This window comes from Anarhichas minor, unplaced genomic scaffold, assembly GCF_050575085.1.
Source record: "Anarhichas minor isolate MPS153535 unplaced genomic scaffold, ASM5057508v1 ptg000007l, whole genome shotgun sequence".
Taxonomy (NCBI): Eukaryota; Metazoa; Chordata; class Actinopteri; order Perciformes; family Anarhichadidae; genus Anarhichas; species Anarhichas minor.
The window spans coordinates 9,755,456-9,772,005 of record NW_027466453.1 but is presented as its reverse complement, the minus strand read 5'-3'; the positions used below and the strand labels follow the sequence as shown (position 1 = coordinate 9,772,005).

General features: G+C 44.2%; 1 protein-coding gene across 1 annotated transcript; it reads right to left on the bottom strand.

The window, feature by feature from the left end:
• Positions 1–1,216: 1,216 nt before the first annotated feature.
• znf652 (zinc finger protein 652) lies at positions 1,217–16,428 on the bottom strand. Its single transcript, XM_076085608.1, has 6 exons — positions 16,144–16,428; positions 10,475–11,964; positions 8,734–8,881; positions 8,276–8,391; positions 6,532–6,676; positions 1,217–4,747 (listed from the first exon to the last, which is right to left on the bottom strand). Exons 2-6 carry the CDS (start codon positions 11,498–11,500, stop codon positions 4,119–4,121), a joined length of 2,064 nt encoding a protein of 687 aa, XP_075941723.1. The 5' UTR covers positions 11,501–11,964; positions 16,144–16,428; the 3' UTR covers positions 1,217–4,118.
• Between the last annotated feature and the right edge of the window lie 122 nt (positions 16,429–16,550).

The window sequence follows — 16,550 nt, the reverse complement described above, 5'->3', positions numbered from 1 at the left end:
AGTCTGATTGGAGTATCCAAAGTAATACATCATTTCAGTAAGCAATATGGTGTCTCCTTTTCTTAATCACAGAGAAACATTAGCGTCGCAGCGAAGGGGGTTTGTGTTCGTCTAGAATAAACCCTGGCAAATGGTGATTAATGAACCGCATAGAAACCTTCAGAGCGGCGAGCACACGACTGAAAAAACACAACGTGAAGCCCTCATCCTCATCCTCATCAGGCAGACGCAGCCTCCTGCCTCCTCTGCACCACTAGGCGTAATGACTAACAGCTGGGGTGGCTGACTATTTTCAAACCCAAATGGGAATGGCGATGTACACAGTGGGTTATTATCTCCTCTCTGCTCGTGAAGTGAGCCTCGCTACCTGACCACCCACTCACCATCAGTGAGTCACTTACACTTTTCTCTACCTGTCGGCCCCGCTCAGCCATCTTATAGGATTATGTGACTCATTGGTGCGCCACTTAAAACCCCCGATGGCGATAGAGGGCACACGGCATTTTAGGAGTTATACCGGCAACAGTAACAGTCTTACCGTGCCCTTAGAGGAGGCGCACTCTGTTAATGGACGAATAAAGGTTGTCGAGTTGGATCAGCGGATATCCAGGAAAGGAAATGTCATTCTTTGCACAATCCTGTTGTCACTCCATTATTCAATTGACACTTTCTCCCAACGCAACAGCTCATCTAAACATATATCATAAGGGGTTTAGATGAAAAGACTCATGCTGTGTGTTACCTAAGCGGAGAATACCTGCCTGAGAAGGTGACTGATGGTCAAGTTCACTGCCAGTGGAATACAATGAACCCTACTGTAAGGCTCTCTCAGGTCATTTTCTTCAAAAACATAATTTAAAACAGATTAAAGAAACAGGAAGCGGTCTTTAATAAATAAAGAGGACCTAAAACTTTCCTGGGCAAATAAAAGGTTTTGAAAAGCAAAGTCAGCAGCTGACCGCTCAGTGTCATGTGCAGCCAGCAGACGTTGTTTAGTTACAGGCATTACGCCAAGAACTTAGTCACCCAAAAAAATAGTTAAATAACAACATGCAAGCAATTTAAGTGTGCTGTTATCAGCTGGAATTTAAGCTTTTCAGCAAAGTTTAGTGCTTAGTTTACTGTCAGGAACATGTTGCGCACAAGCCTCATAATTACCTTTCTTAACTGTTCCCGGAAAACTCACAGAAATAAAAAAAAGAGGCACAGAGATGTGTGATAATCATGGCTACTTGTTTTTACTTCTCAAAGTTAGCAGTCAGTTTAAATGTACATTATCAAAAAAGGCCCAACTTTTTCCACTTCTCCTCAATCTCCAGATAACATACAAAAAAGGACAAACCGGGACATTATAAAGCTGCACATTTTGTACCAGATACAATAATAAAATACGCAATGCTACATTAAAGTGGTTAAAAATACAAAGGGGAAAAAAGCATATTGATTTTTTTTAAAACATCTTTAAAGAATATACAATGTTATTTTTTCTTAACTAGCCAAGAATTTTAGTAGAAAGTGCATTCTATAAAACAAAGAAAGGAGGAGGAGACAAAACAGGACATGGTGGAGAGAAACTCCACGAACAAACAAGAGAATGAACGTCAGCGATAGCTTGGAGGGGCTAGTGGAAAGTCACCAAAGCAGGAGGAACGTCGCTTTCACTTTGAGGGGGGGGGGTCCACATTGGTGTTTTTCTTTGAAAGAAATTTTTTTTTTATAGGAAATTAAATGTATGCGCATACTAAAAGACATGTCCTTTGTTGGCTATGGTCCCTCTTCCACACAAACCGCCTCCACCCGGGGTTTCTCCTCCTTTCCTTGCCTAAAAACATCCACTCAAAATAATCACCTCCACCCTTTCTCATGCAGCCACAACTGCACTCTGTTCCACAATGCATCGTCAGTCCCTCCCTTCCCTGTGCCTCACCCACGCAGCAGTAAAGTGCAGAGAATACACACAAACGAAAAAGGCTTAAAAAAAAAATAAAAAGACAAAAGATCCATACTGCAAAAATGCTGAAGCACAGCAGTGAACCCGAGGGGACCGGATGAGCAAATAATACAGCCGTATTAAGGCCCATAGAAATGGCAGGATAATTGCAGGTCTCAAATCAAAAGGGGACATCCTAAACTACTGAGCTCAACCATTCCAGACCGAATACAGTTAGAGTGGTAGAAAGAGGATCACGTTAAATTTAATGCTATTGTCCATCTCAGGTATCCACACACACACACACACAGTGTAAAAGCAGCTTTTGGAAGAAGAGCACTGGGGACAACCAGACAGACTGGTAGAGAAAATGCATGCACACACACACAGCTCAATGTTGCGCGCACACACACACACACACACACACACACACACACACACACACACACACACACACACACACACACACACACACACACACACACACACACACACACACACACACACACACACACACACACACACACACACACACACACACACACACACACACACACCTGTCAGACTGGGCGAAGGGCTACCAACCACGCAACTCAAATTCATGACAAATACTTGCCAACCCTTTATGCTTATTTTAAACAAATAACATTCACACCATCGGCTATTACATTAATAAATGTAATTTCTGACGCTGACTTTATCACATGTATGCTTATCTATACGAGAATTCCAAATATTAGAAGTTTTATGACCACTGCCTTTTATCCTGACATTTCCTATTATGTGCTAACAACAGTATATCTACATTAGCTTAAAACTGAGCAAATTATCAGAGAATATATATAAAAAAAAAAACAACATAAATGAGTCATCGGCCATCATTCTGCGAAAGAAACATTCAACAGGTTTAGACACACATTTGCCTGTGTGGGGTTAATCAGTACGAAGTCGAAAAAGCAAACCGTTACATGACAACAACTCCCCGCACCGAACTGTGGAATATAGGCTGAGAGGAATATGCATAATTGCCTGTTAATTAAGAACTGTGATGAAAAAGGTCCCAGGTGTGTATACTGTGTGTGTGTGTGTCAAATGACCTTTCACATGGTAACCCGTATCATTTCGACAGCAGCGAAGGGAAGTGGGGTAAATCCTGATGGGGCCATGTGTCTGGCCCCTCACAGTGGCAGTATGTGACAGTCATCCGTTATCTAAAAGCATCCGATGACCAACAGTTCTGAGGTCGCACTGAACACGGCAAGTAAATCAGTGACCGTGTGGTTCGTCTTTTGTGTGTGTGTGTGTGTGTGTGCTTCAGTAAGTGTGAGCGTGCAGGTCCTGCATAACTTGAGTTTCTTGATCACAACATATCCAGCCAAACCTCACTTCCATGGTAGGAATGCCAGGCCGACACAATACATTGTTATTCTGTAATATTGAACTTTTGGAAATCAAATGGAAAAAGCTAAAATTAAGAAACACTGTATGCACTGGAATGGAAAGCACCATTTAACCATAGTGTGAATCTCAGACTTTGTCTAGATTCAACTAACCATTTACAAAACCTGTATTCCAATGCCCCCTACACCCCCCCACCCCCCCCTTCCTACTTTAGTCTACGGCACTGCATCGTACACAGCTGCTGTTTCCCCTCTGACAGCCTAAAGGTTCGGGTAGAACCAGTTACAACATTCTTCAAATATTGCTTTGGGGGTGAGGCTCTACAGTCCAACTACTAGGACAGGTTGAGTATTGCTATGGGGAGGACGTGCACAGAGATCAATGAGCCGACATAAGGAGGAACGTTAAATGACACTGATCCTTGATGGTGCTCAGTTAATACATACGTCGACCTCCCATCAGCAGCTTTTGATGAAAAGGAGACACTTTACACCCATTAATGTACAAACAGAGAACTCTCACGGAAATCCTTGTGTAGATTTCCTAAGAAAATGTTCAAGAGTATATTTTTTTAGAGGTTGTAAAATCTTTGTCATTTAAGTAGGGGTCTTACTTAAATACGGTGTGCACTGAGGGTGTGTGTGTGTGTAGCTTTACTTATTTCAATCAGTTTGAGAGGAGCCCCCTTGTGACCAGGGACCCTGCAACTGAGAGACTGAGGCAGGACTATGAGAAGAGGAGGAACAAGGCGCGGTTTGGTGTGGGCCTGCAGAGCCGGGGGCCCAGTTCAGTGGTGCTGTGGGGCTCCGGGGCCCTTGTCGGGGGGAGCCATGTGGTGCAGGTAGCTGCTGTCTTCGTGCCCACAGTGGTTTAAGGGCTCGCTCTTGAATAGGGCCGGGGGTGGGGGTAGGGGTAGATGGGAGACTGGGGGCACTGCCAGGTGGTGGTGGGGGTGAGGCGGGGCATGTTGGGGTGTGTTTGAGAGGTGTTGCTGGGTGGTCGAGGGGTGGGGATGATGGTGAGAGGGGTTTGAATGGAGCTGTACGTGGGAGAACGTGTGTCCCACGGGGCCTCGTGGAGGCATGGGCCCTCCCGTCGGGTTGAGGCCCATGGGTGCCGAGGTGGAGGCCGCGGTGGCAGCGGAAGGACTGGGACCAGAGATGGAGGAAGAGGACGAGAAGGTGTTGGCAAAGATGCGGACAGGCACAGGTGGGCCGCTGGTCTGCAGGACCACGGGGCTGGTGACCCGGAAACACTTCTCCTTGTGTGCTTTGAGCATGTTGGAGAAACGGAAGCGCTGGCCGCACACGTCGCAGGGGTAGGGCTTCTCCCCCGTGTGAGTACGGCGGTGGCGCTTCATGTTGGGCCGGCTGGTGAAGCTCTTCCCGCAGATCTCACAAATGAAAGGCTTCTCTCCTGCAAAATAAAAAGACTCGCGTGTGAGGAAGACAGAGACTGCATCAGTGTACAAAAAGAGAAAACAATATGATGCGTCAGAGTCAAATGAGATGGTTACAAGATTATTAATCAACCGATTAAAGCTCCAAAAAACAAAGTAACTTTTTTCCCCTTTCACTATTTCTCTCTACAAAGAACGACAGTTCTCTTTTAAAAAGCGCTAATACGTTGGCATCTTGAATTGAGGGTATTTTGCCGTCAACCCACCCACTCCGGAGGAAGCTATTACAATTCACACTTTGAGGAGAGGAGATGTGAAAAATGAGCAGCAGCAGCTTCGTTGGAACGCTGCTCTCATTAACCTCCCTCCATGGAGCTACTGAATGTGCCAGCTACCACCCACACAGCCATCTATTAGCAGGCTGCTGAAGGGCTCTCTGAATGCCTTACACCGGCATGTTATGCATGAAGCTCCTCCGAACCAACTGAATATAAAAAGGTGACAGCGAATGTGCTCGTCTTCTGTAGCTGTTACATTACACTCACAAGACATCGCGCAGCGAGCCAAACTTTTTGGGAGTGTTTGTTCAACATGTGTGCCGCCTATTACAGGGCACGCCTGGGTGTGTCTCCTGCTGCAGGAGCTTAAATTGGTCGGTAGCGGCAGGGGGAAGAGAGGGGAGCGTAATTACACATCACAAATAGAACCGTGAGGGCCAACGGAGAGCAGAGTGTCCACCCACGTCAGGCTGGAAAAACGGTGAAAGACGAACAGGCTGCACTGCTCAGTTTGGTCTTGGAAATAGCAACAGAGCAGGGAGAGAAAACCAGAGTGTGTCTGGGTAGTCATTATAAGCCCCGATATATATGCAAGGCTCTGCTTTGATGTACAACATCCCTCTCATTACAAAAACTGGGCGAAGTCTCGCTGCTCGCACCACTATAATGTTCATCTTGGGAACATCCCATGTGTTTCTGTTTTTAGAGAGTGTATGGTGACTGGCCGGCAGATCGACTGAGCCCAGGAACGTTGTTGCTGTTTGGCAAAGTTTTCCTCTCAAAGCATTCAGAATTCCAAGTATTGACGTTAAGATTAGCAACAGACAGAGTACAAACATAACAAAAACATAAACCTATGACCTTTCTAAACAGTCAGAGGGACTTGATCCAGGACATAAAAAGCACCTTTTGAATTCTTATTCACAAGTAACTGAAAGATGGATGTGATGAAAATAAAACTACTTTGCATGAAACATAATTTTTGCATACACTCGCACAACAGCCGAGTCAGCTTGTTGTTCCGTGGTATTTAGTGTTGCACAACTGTGACATTCAAATCCTTCAGATGCCGGAGAGGAGAGTGGGCAGAGATGGAGCGGAAGACGGATGCCAGAAAGGTGACACGTCCGTCTCCAACGTATTACGGCTCAGCTGAGAGCTTTCTGGTCAGTATATAATTCAAACAGGGGGCTTTTTCAAGACTGGAAAGTTGGCTGTATAACTTTAAGCGTTACTACAAGAAAGTCCATTTCCAGGTCTGTATATCTGTACAGCGCTCGTGAGTGTACTGGAGACCACCCTGATGGCTGCTGGGTCACTGGAAACTCAAATCTGGAGAACAGGAATGTCTCAATGGGCATGTAGAAAAGCCGAGGAACTAAATCTCGCTTGAAAACTAGAAGTATGTTCCTGCAGTCAGAAAAGCTGGTTACGTTTTCCTCCTACAAGACGTTCCAACAGACCCTTTGAACACCGGCACATTTGGTCTGAGATCAGGAGTGCACGAGCTTGACATTTCTCACCTGTGTGCGTTTTCATGTGCTCATCAAAATACTGTTTCATGTTGAAGTCTTTGCCACACCATTGGCACATGAACTGCTTGTGTCCGATGTGGATGCTCATGTGGGAGCGCAGCTGGTACTTGTATTGGAACCGCTCGTCACAGTTCTGCGGCAGAGACGACAGAAGGCATTCAGATGACACACCAAGTCCACGGACAGGCATCAGCTCAACAACACTCAATACAAACAAAACGCTGAATCAGGGTAAAGATCTTTCACATACTCTTTCCAACTTGTTGAAAATGCTTTTAACCTAAAGTGTTTCCTTTGACACGTTTAAAACAATCATGAAGGGTACCATATTGACTTTTAATATGTTCGGAGTATTAAAAACTATATTAAAAGTTATGCGACACCAGATTATTTGGGTGCATGTAACCACGCTGTATATTTGCATAATGAGGCTTTCTTGGTCGGGTCTTTTCCAAAAGTAAAATATTTATAATCTCCACGGCACCACCCGGCTAAATAAATGTCTGTGGGGGAAAATAACCAGCAGTTTCCATTTGGCCCAACAGAGTTAGATCACTGAGGAGAATGGCCTATACATTACATACGTCCTTAATAAGCACGTTAAAGTGAAGGATGACTTTAAACATTTAATTAGAGCAGCTCCACCCATACACATATGTTCCCCGTGTGCTGTCCCATTCATGTGGTTGGATATTGAAAGGCCTCGGGTGGGAGTAAACCATCCCATCTGTCAACTTCCTCTGAATTCCTGAGCGAGGACAGAACATAATAAACTCTTACTAACCCCACTGAGCTTGGACATCTTGACCCACAATGTGACAAAATGCATCCATTAGAGATGTTGATTAAAGCCCCGGAACACTTAACATTTAGTTTTACACGTATTTTAAGTTCCAGTTAGTTGGTGAACACTATGAGCGGTTTGACTTCTCTGTAGAACGCGGATGATGGAACCGTCCAATGAATGTTTAAAACACGGGAGGATGGCCCGCCTCTGAGAGACACCGTCGGAATAGAACTGACTATTTTGGGTAGTCGCAAACCAAATGGCGCAGATGAGAGAACATAACAGATACGCCCCCTTCGTCTCCGGTACACCTGCATTCAGCGCCATTCACTTGTGACTGTGTGTACTGAGAACAAGGATAGATGTGTTTCACTTTTAAAGGCTTTGTCGAGGAGGTTTTGTAGCATATTCACACTGTATAGCAAACTGTTAACACGAATTGAAGGGCATCACATTGAAGTGATCACATTGAAGGGCAATTTGCATACAGCACAGCAAACACCGTTTGGGTGATAAAATCTTTTAATTATTATTATTGATTTTATAAACGAATTTGAATTCATGGTTTAGGATGAAAATAGATTTTCGCTGTAACTTGACCAATTACGGTACGGACCTTTTTACAAAAGGCATCTTTTATTCATTTTCTTATAAGTGCTGTTTGGTGAAAGTTAATAATTCCTGTGTCTTTTGTAGGCCTAGTTTGTTTTTAAGACAAAAAATGAAATCGTAAATCGGGTGCAATGTGAAAGAAATCTGAGATTTCATCGGCCCTACACTGTTATAGCTCCTCTCAGGTGAGGAAGTCCTGTGTCGACTAAATCTAATCACAAGTGGTCACTTTAGATGCAGGCGAGACACATTTCATGATGCCGTCGTGAATTGCAACTTGATCTAACTTTGACAGGACGTCATGTCTGAACAGGGCCACGATGTGCATCTTACCTCACAACGGAAAGGTTTCTCTCCAGAATGCTGGAGTGAGTGAACTTTTAAAGACATGCTGCGTTTAAACGACTTCCCACACGTCTCACAGGTAAATGGCATGTCCTTTGTGTGCGCTGGGTTTGGGGGAAGAAATGGATGAAAGAGAGAGCAAGAGAGAGAGAGAGAGAGGAAAACAATAATGAGACAACTGCATACACCTGACAGTTTCAATAAAGATAACCGTGTATGAATAAAAAAAAAGACTACTGCATTGTTTTATTTAATCAAAGACAATTTATCTGATTATTCGAAAGAAATGCCACATAAACACCTCAAACGAAAATATGGTCGGCATAAAATCAAAAAATACAGCATCTACATTAGAAAATATTGATATGTTGATATGAATCACCCCAAATATGAAATATGACAGTGATGCAGCACAATAGGAACTTATTAAACAGACCCCCACTTACCAACCATGTGCTTGCGGACGTGAGCCATCGTGTAGAACTTCTTCTCACAGATTTCACATGAGAACTTCTTTTCTGCATAGCCGTGCACAATCTTAATGTGCTCGTGCAGTGACCACAGCTTCTTAAAAGACTTGTTGCAGGAGACGCACTAAAGGACACGTAAACATAAAAAAAAAAACATTAAGATTATTGTTGCTGATAAATATCACAAGCACCAAAAACCTGATGGCCATCAACCTGTTTCCTTATACTCTGGCTCCCTCTGCTGGGGACAAACCACAACCAGTCCAGTTCCCTGACTTCCCTCTGGAGATCTCCGGAAGATGATCAAATCGACAATTTAGATAACATTGGGGAAGATTAACAAACGGGAATGTACGGATTTTATTCATGCTAATATGGCTTGTTGGTGTGATTCCAGATTTAAACCGTATAAAGTTAAAATACTTAGGTCATGTCATGTTTTGTTTAATGGAACTGATTCAAAAGTGGATGTAACAAACACACTGATCAACAGAGAGACTTGAACACAAAGTAAGTTGCACAAATTACAAAACTACAGAGTGAATGTCTGAATCCCTTTCAAATCGATATTCAGAAGAGGCACCTTTGCCAGCAATTTACGTCTGTGTGGGTTTTGTATCACAGTTGCTAATTCTTCTCTGTAGAAGTGCACCAATTCTCAACTGGATTCAATTATGGACTGACTTTGAAAATACAGAGCACCGACATTGTTGTTCTGAGGCCACTCCTGAGCATTGGCTCTGTGTTTTGGGGCTTTGGTCTTAGTGGAAAATAAATCCAGTTGTAAATGGAAGTTTCCTTGCAAGAGAAGCATCCACCAACACCAATTACGCTGCCACCAACATATAAAAAGCCCGTGCACTTAGGATGGCCAGAGGGCGAGATTTTGGTCCATCATATCAAAGAGACTTCCACTTTGTTCTAGTATCTCTCTCATGCCTTCTGGCTTGCTAAGCCCATCATGTGAGTCTTTAATGAAATGTGTGTCCACTGCAGCTGTATTTCTGGTGTCTTATGAACCCATGAGGGTTGGGCACGTTATATGCATGACACAGAAATAAATCGATATATTTATCAATCTATTACTGACAGGAGTGAATATTGAGAGTTGCCTTCTGGACAGGAAAGGTGCATTAACAGGTTCTGCAATAATAAATGTGAAAAATGAAATGCTGCATTAACGTAACTAATTATTAGAGCGGTTGACATGGTTTCAACTGGTTTGACCGGCTGGGGAAAGACGAAAAGATGCAAATCAAGTTAAACAAAACAGGGGGCTAAATTAAGATATTCAAAAAACAGCTGCAAGACCCTTGGGTGTTAATACGCTGAATCACCTTTTCAGTTTTAGAGAACTGATACCAATGGTTCATAAACAATATCGGGGAGTATTTTGGCTACAGATATTGTAACTTAGTTTACCTCACACTTACACCACAGTCTCATTATAACTGGTTATATGAACCTAGTATATCAGGTTTCATGTTTCAAATGTTTACTGTATTCAGTGGGGAAAAAATGATATGCTTGAATATCAGGTTTATCATCAAAGCACCCAAAATAAATCTGACAGGAAGTTGTTCTGGGCAGTTGCTAAATGTATCCAAGTGTATAAAGATGTTGTCAAAGAATATGGTGAACCCTGGAAATGCACTTCTTCTATCACTCAGAATACAATGTGTAACGACAGTGATACGACATGAGAAGTCTGCTTTACCTGGATGTTCTTCTCACAGTCCGTCTGTTGGTGTAAGGCCAGCTCACTCTCCAGGACAAACTTTTTGCCACACTTGTCGCAAATCTGCATTCGCCTGTGAGTGACATTCATGTGCTTCTCCAGGTACCAGCGTGTGTTGAACACTCGGGGGCACTTTTCACACGCCAGCATCTCCTTCTCCTCCGCCTCCGCTTTCCCTCCGGCCGTCAAGGACCCGGCGGACGACGGGGCCGACCTGGCCGACCTGCGCTTGCTCTTTGGGGGCTCCATGCGCTTCCGTCGGCCCCTGGTGGTCATCCCAGCGGCGGCCGTGCTCAGAGCCGTTCTGAGGCTTTTCCTCCGCGGCTGGCTGGGAGCTGCTGTGCTACTGGCGCCGCGACGAGCCCTCTTTGACCTCGTCCTTCGACTCTCAATCTCCTCTTCATCTTCCTCCTCTTCATCGAGGCTGTCGTCCTCCTCCTCCTCCTCCTCTTCCTCCTCCTCCTCGTCATCGTCGTCACTGCCAGCTCTTTCAGAGTCATCTGCTGTGGTTGCAGTTTTGCTCTCCCCCTTGGATACATGAAGTGTCTGGTTGTTCAGGTTGACCTCGACAATGATCTGCTCACGCTTGAAGCTCTCCTCCTCCTCCTCCTCCCCATCTTCTTCTTCCTCCTCGTCGTCGTCGTCGTCGTCATCATCATCTTCAGTGTCGTCAGAGGTGCCGTCGTTGGCGGCCTGGGACCCATGCGTCCCCACCTCCTGCCCTACTCCTCCCTCTCGGAAATACTGCTGATGCTGCTGTTGAGTGGGCATCTGACCAATGTTCTGATCTCCCATGGATGCCTTGGCTGCCATTTTATTGTCCACCAACACAGAATACGGCTTACCGCCAACTTCCCTCTTGTACAGCTTGCCTGCCAGGTCCAGATCTGGGTTAGGGGAGTGAAAATAGGACTGGGACACCGGAGTCCTGCGTCCTTCCTCCTGGGACATCCCGCCAAGGCTAGGGACGGAAACCTCTTCCCGCAGGCTCTTGCAGGATTTCATGAAGAGGGAATCGAGGGATGGAGTTGGTTGGGGAAAAAAAAAAAAAAAAAAGAGTAACTGCTATGGTGCCAAGGTAGACTAGCCTACTCTACGAGGAGGGGCAGGGGACGCCACACCAATCCCCCACCCTCCTTCTACTGAAGAGACAGGAAGGAGGGGATGAGGCGAATGATATTCAACCCGATTCAAAAAGAGCATCCATGCTGTCCAGGGTAGGAAATGCAGTCGGAAAGACATAAAATCCGTTCCAGGTTTTGCTCCATATGCTAAAAAGTCAAACTTCTAAATCAAAGGCTCGGTGTCTTTGATGCTGAACATTTGGAGTTCCTCTCAAGTCTGCATGCGAGGTGTAGGCAGATCCCAGATTCAGTTTATCTGAAGGCTGCTGCCCTGCAGAACGCCAGACATGGAACTGCTGTACGGACCTCTGTGTATTGCTTGAAAAGCCATTTACAGTGCATTACCTATGAGACAAGACAGAAGAAACAGAAGACATGTGAGATTTAGAAAAGGTGCCCTGCCACTCTCTTGTTACTATAGAGCCTGAACTGAAACTGCAGCCATATTGTCACGTTTTCAACACCGAGCGCCTCGTTTGCCCACACATGTTTCAGTTCTGTGCGTAGGAGTCAAAACCACAGCCTTCACAAATAAATGTGAGTGACTTCAAGTTCAAAAGCCGTGTATTCACACCTTCGTGAACTGGCATATTCAGTCGGATTCTGTCTCTAACGGCTACAACCACATTGAGTTTTGCACTGACGAAGATTTTATATATATGTATTGTATCCACTTATTATTGTAAACACCATTTAGTTGGATTATATGACGCCTTTATACACTGCTGCTCGTTTTTAAACGGTGCCTGCGAGGTGTCCTTGACTGCTTTGAAAGACGCCTATAAATAAAATGCACGATTATCATTTTGATTATTGTAAATATTTCTAGGTCACAACTGAAACGCCTCACTATAAAATAAACTGCAGAGATGGTTTGGCTTTCTGGAGGGACACGCCAAAACACATCTTGTTAATGTAAGAGCACATTCATGAGAAGAAGATGGAAAACATCGTCTTAAAGATTGTCAGATAACACTTTACACGAGGTTGGGAGCGCAAGAACATTGGAACAGTGATAGCTCAATATGAATTGCAATGGACTATGATGACATACTGTAGATGCAATCACTGTGCATCGCCTACAACCTGAATCTTAAACAATAAATTGCTAAATTCAAAAACTTTCCAGTGTTATATTTGGCACAATTAACAAAAATTATCCGAAACACCAACTCAATGGCAATTCCACTGATTAAACCGAAGATTGTCTTTTTCTTAAAGCAACACACACCAAAAGGCAAAACCTCCCATTGACTGTTAGACAGCTTTGTGTAACCACAGCTCAGGAGCTTGTAACGTAAATTCAACCACAGGAAACCGTATTTCAACTTTTCAATGAAGCCGGAGCAACGCACAGTTATTGTCCCGTTTCTGCAAGTTAAACAATGAAAAACAAAACCAGTATTAAAACAAATAAATCTTGCTTTTATGGCATTTGTATATTCTTTACTTTTGCATACATGTGAGCTGGGTGTCGCTGGCTGACAGTTGGCTGACCTCAAACAACCTCACAATGAGAGTGTGCACCAGGGCGGGTAGTTCAATAGAAAATCTCCCTGAGCAAGAAACAAAAAAAAACACACTTCCTTTCTTGGAGATGGGAAACATCCTCTCATCCGTGTCTTCACAAACAGCTTTTGTTTTATCAACACAAAACGCTCCTCTGTTTACATAAATACGCAACTACAGACATTATAAGCCTTATTATTTAACTACTACTTTTTCTGGAGTAGTATATGTCGACTGAAAAACGTTTTCATTTGTGGTGCCTTACTTTTACTACAGCCCTTATATATATTTTATTACTGGGGGTTCAATACCAACACTAATTCAAAGTGAACAGAAGCTGTACTTGCTCAAAATCATCAGCAATACAATCTGAATCATTCCAACGACGCTCTGTGTAAACTCAATCTTAAATTCATTCTCAGTTCATTGCTCTCTGGGAATAAATCCTAAACTGATTTTTCTGTGTTCCTCCTGTCACTTCATCTCACTCGTCTGTAATGTAAATACGCAAGACATACATGGGACTAAAGGATGTTTGCCAAGTTATTATTAAAGACAAACAGAGATGAATCTATGTTCTACCAGTTATGCAAGTTCAAGTGACTGCCATTTATGTAGAATATATCTCTCCACAAAGACACACCTGTCTTCCTGTGCATGCTGACTCTGATCCTTTCTGAGAATTGGACAGCAGCTCTCAGAGCATTAAGACCACAAGGGGAGGGTGAGCTCTGCACCGACAGAGCAACTCAACTCACATGTCTGTCTTAAACATAGAGCTCAATAGATTATCCTGCGTCTGGATGACAGAGGAATATAAATTGCATGAGAAACCACTGCCTGAACATGACTTAACACGTACCATGTTCCTTTCTTTTTTTTAAGCACACGGACGGATAAAATAAATGTTTATGGGGTTGAAAGAACATACAACAGCTAACTCTAACCATGTATTTCATTTACCATCCACAATATCAAAAAAGTGCTCCATTCACTGCTGAAAAATGGTCCCAAAAAGCACATGTGCAAATACACAGTGTGGTTATGTAACCCACATAGAGCCAAAATCCTTCCACCGGCTTATCATTATCAATGATGAGTCATTTCAGAGTTTCACTCACAGCGAAATAATGCAGTCCTTTGATGTGGGAATCAAGCAGAGCGCTGACTACCAAATATCACCGGTAATTATTCTACAAAATCACCATGTCGGATCGGGAGGTCAAACCTACAGGAACTCTGCACCCTGGCACACGCAAAAGGAGAGAAAAGTGCATAAATGAATGCCTCTCTGAAGTTCTCCAAATAAGTACTAACGCTCAGCAATCAACGTTTACTCAACAGTAACCAATTTGTAGTTTTCCTCAATCGTGCTTCAGAGAAACCAAAACTCATTTTGTGTGGGGTTAGCCACAAAGCCAGTCATATACTAGATACATGCTTACTGTGGTTTGAGATTTGAATGACACAGGATGGGAGCTTTACTGCAAAAGGCACTAAAATGAACTGGTGCAAGTGTTCACAAAAGCTTGGTCTGCGACGGTAAAGCAGGTGAGATCGCTGAAGCCGTATAAAGGGCATCACGTTTACCTCTTCTAACGCAGCAGTGCTCCTCAAATCCACGCTCCCTCCAAAGTCTAGACTTTAATGAGATTTTCCCTGTTCACAGCAGCTTGTAGAGGACCGTGTGAAGGTTCACATTCCTCACTCTGTCCAAACTCATAAGACCTTAACCGGCTCACTGTGTGTTGTGGTGCACTCTAGGGGTGCTCCCTGCCTCTGTAAGGATCCGGCCCTCGAGCCCGTTAATCGGGTCATGGAGCAGTATCATAGAAAAGTGGGAGAGTAGTATCTCCAAGCTGTCCCAAACCTCGTTTCTTTATTTTCATCACTGCATGCATAGAGAGAGAGAGAGAGAGAGAGAGAGAGAGAGAGAGAGAGAGAGAGAGAGAGAGAGAGAGAGAGAGAGAGAGAGATAATATCAATCCTGACAGCAGTCCACTGATATTCACAACTGGGATAGCTCTGTCCTAAATAAGGGAAAGATAACATAGGAACATAAATCTCTTTCAAATTAAAACATAATTGAAATACAAACGGGAGGATTCGGTCCAACTAGCTCAATATTTCTGGCTAATGAGGTTACAAAGTGAGAAACCAACTACTATAATAATAATATATATCATTTTATACGACGAGGTACAGTGCAGCGGCTACTGTCTGGTGTTTGGCTACATCTTGCTGAGGGCAATCTGTTCAGCTCCCAAGACTTGGAGTTAACATCGCAGTGAATACAGAGCAAAGCAAAGGTGAAAACTAAAAGGCAACACTGTGCACCGAACAGCAGTAACACCGTGCAGGCCTAGCCAACTTAGGCTACTTAGCTAGCTAGCAACACTCCATGGGTACTGACCTGCACAGTGCATACACATGACAAGCTAACTTGGCTACATTAGCTCAATATGCAGCCATTAGATATGTTAGTGCAGTCAAATGTTACTCAACCTCAAAAACAACCATAGTACCCTGCACGAGCTACACCACATTAAAGGCTAATATTTGGTGGCATGCATTAGCTCACAACAGACAGACTCACTTTTTTTTTTAACCCAAAACCGCCCAGATTAGGGCTAGTTAGCTTAAAGCTAACATCAGATGTTTAGCATTAACGTTCAAATCTATTTCGATACTGCTCTTTAAGGGGTGAGCTGTGACAGTTATCGGACCATCACGAAGCAAAGATGAAAAGCCGATGTCACGCTTTGTTATCAATGTGTCTTTCTTTCTTGACGTGCAAGAAGAGAAGCGCCGCTTTCCTAACAAACCCAGCCTGCTGTACCGATCAAACCCACTCAACTCGACACTGTCACAAAGTCGGTGCTAGCTGAGCTCACGGACCATTTAACCGGTGACCTACAAGCGCTTCCTCGAGCAGCAGCCATGCTTGACATACATTTAAGTGCATACGATTAACATGATATAGCAACATTTTTGTTGTCGGTTTTTCTGGCTTACCTCCGTCGAGAGCGACCTCCCTCTTGGGTTCGTGCAATCAGAGTTGCACAGATTCGGGGTTGCACGCGCACTTTCCTCGCTCGCTCTCCCTCTAAATTCGCGGATGTGCATTTAGAAAGAGCAACGCCAATGATCTTTTCGTGCAAAATGTGTGGCAGAGTATTTGTTGATGTCCCGTGTGGGCTGCGGAGATACCTGCGCACCGGTGTCTTTAGACCCCGCTACGTGGCCCGGCCAAGCTCTCTCGCGCGTACCACCGCCGCCGTCCCGCGCTCATCCGAGGTATTCAGGCTGCTGTCTGTGCAGGCGCGCGCCACAGTGTCTGGGTCTGGATTCTTCTCGTCTCCCCTCCAGACCAGACAGGGTACGGCGCGCGCGCACACGCGCCGAGTTCAAATCTTGATTGA

Coding starts and splice junctions, on each gene's coding strand:
- znf652 (XM_076085608.1), bottom strand. CDS start 11,500: ATGAAATCCTGCAAGAGCCTGCGGGAAGAGGTTTCCGTCCCTAGCCTT. Junction 6,677..8,275: donor AGAAACCTTTCCGTTGTGAG/GTAAGATGCACA, acceptor TCTCTGCCGCAG/AACTGTGACGAGCGGTTCCA. Junction 4,748..6,531: donor GCACATGAAAACGCACACAG/GTGAGAAATGTC, acceptor TTTATTTTGCAG/GAGAGAAGCCTTTCATTTGT.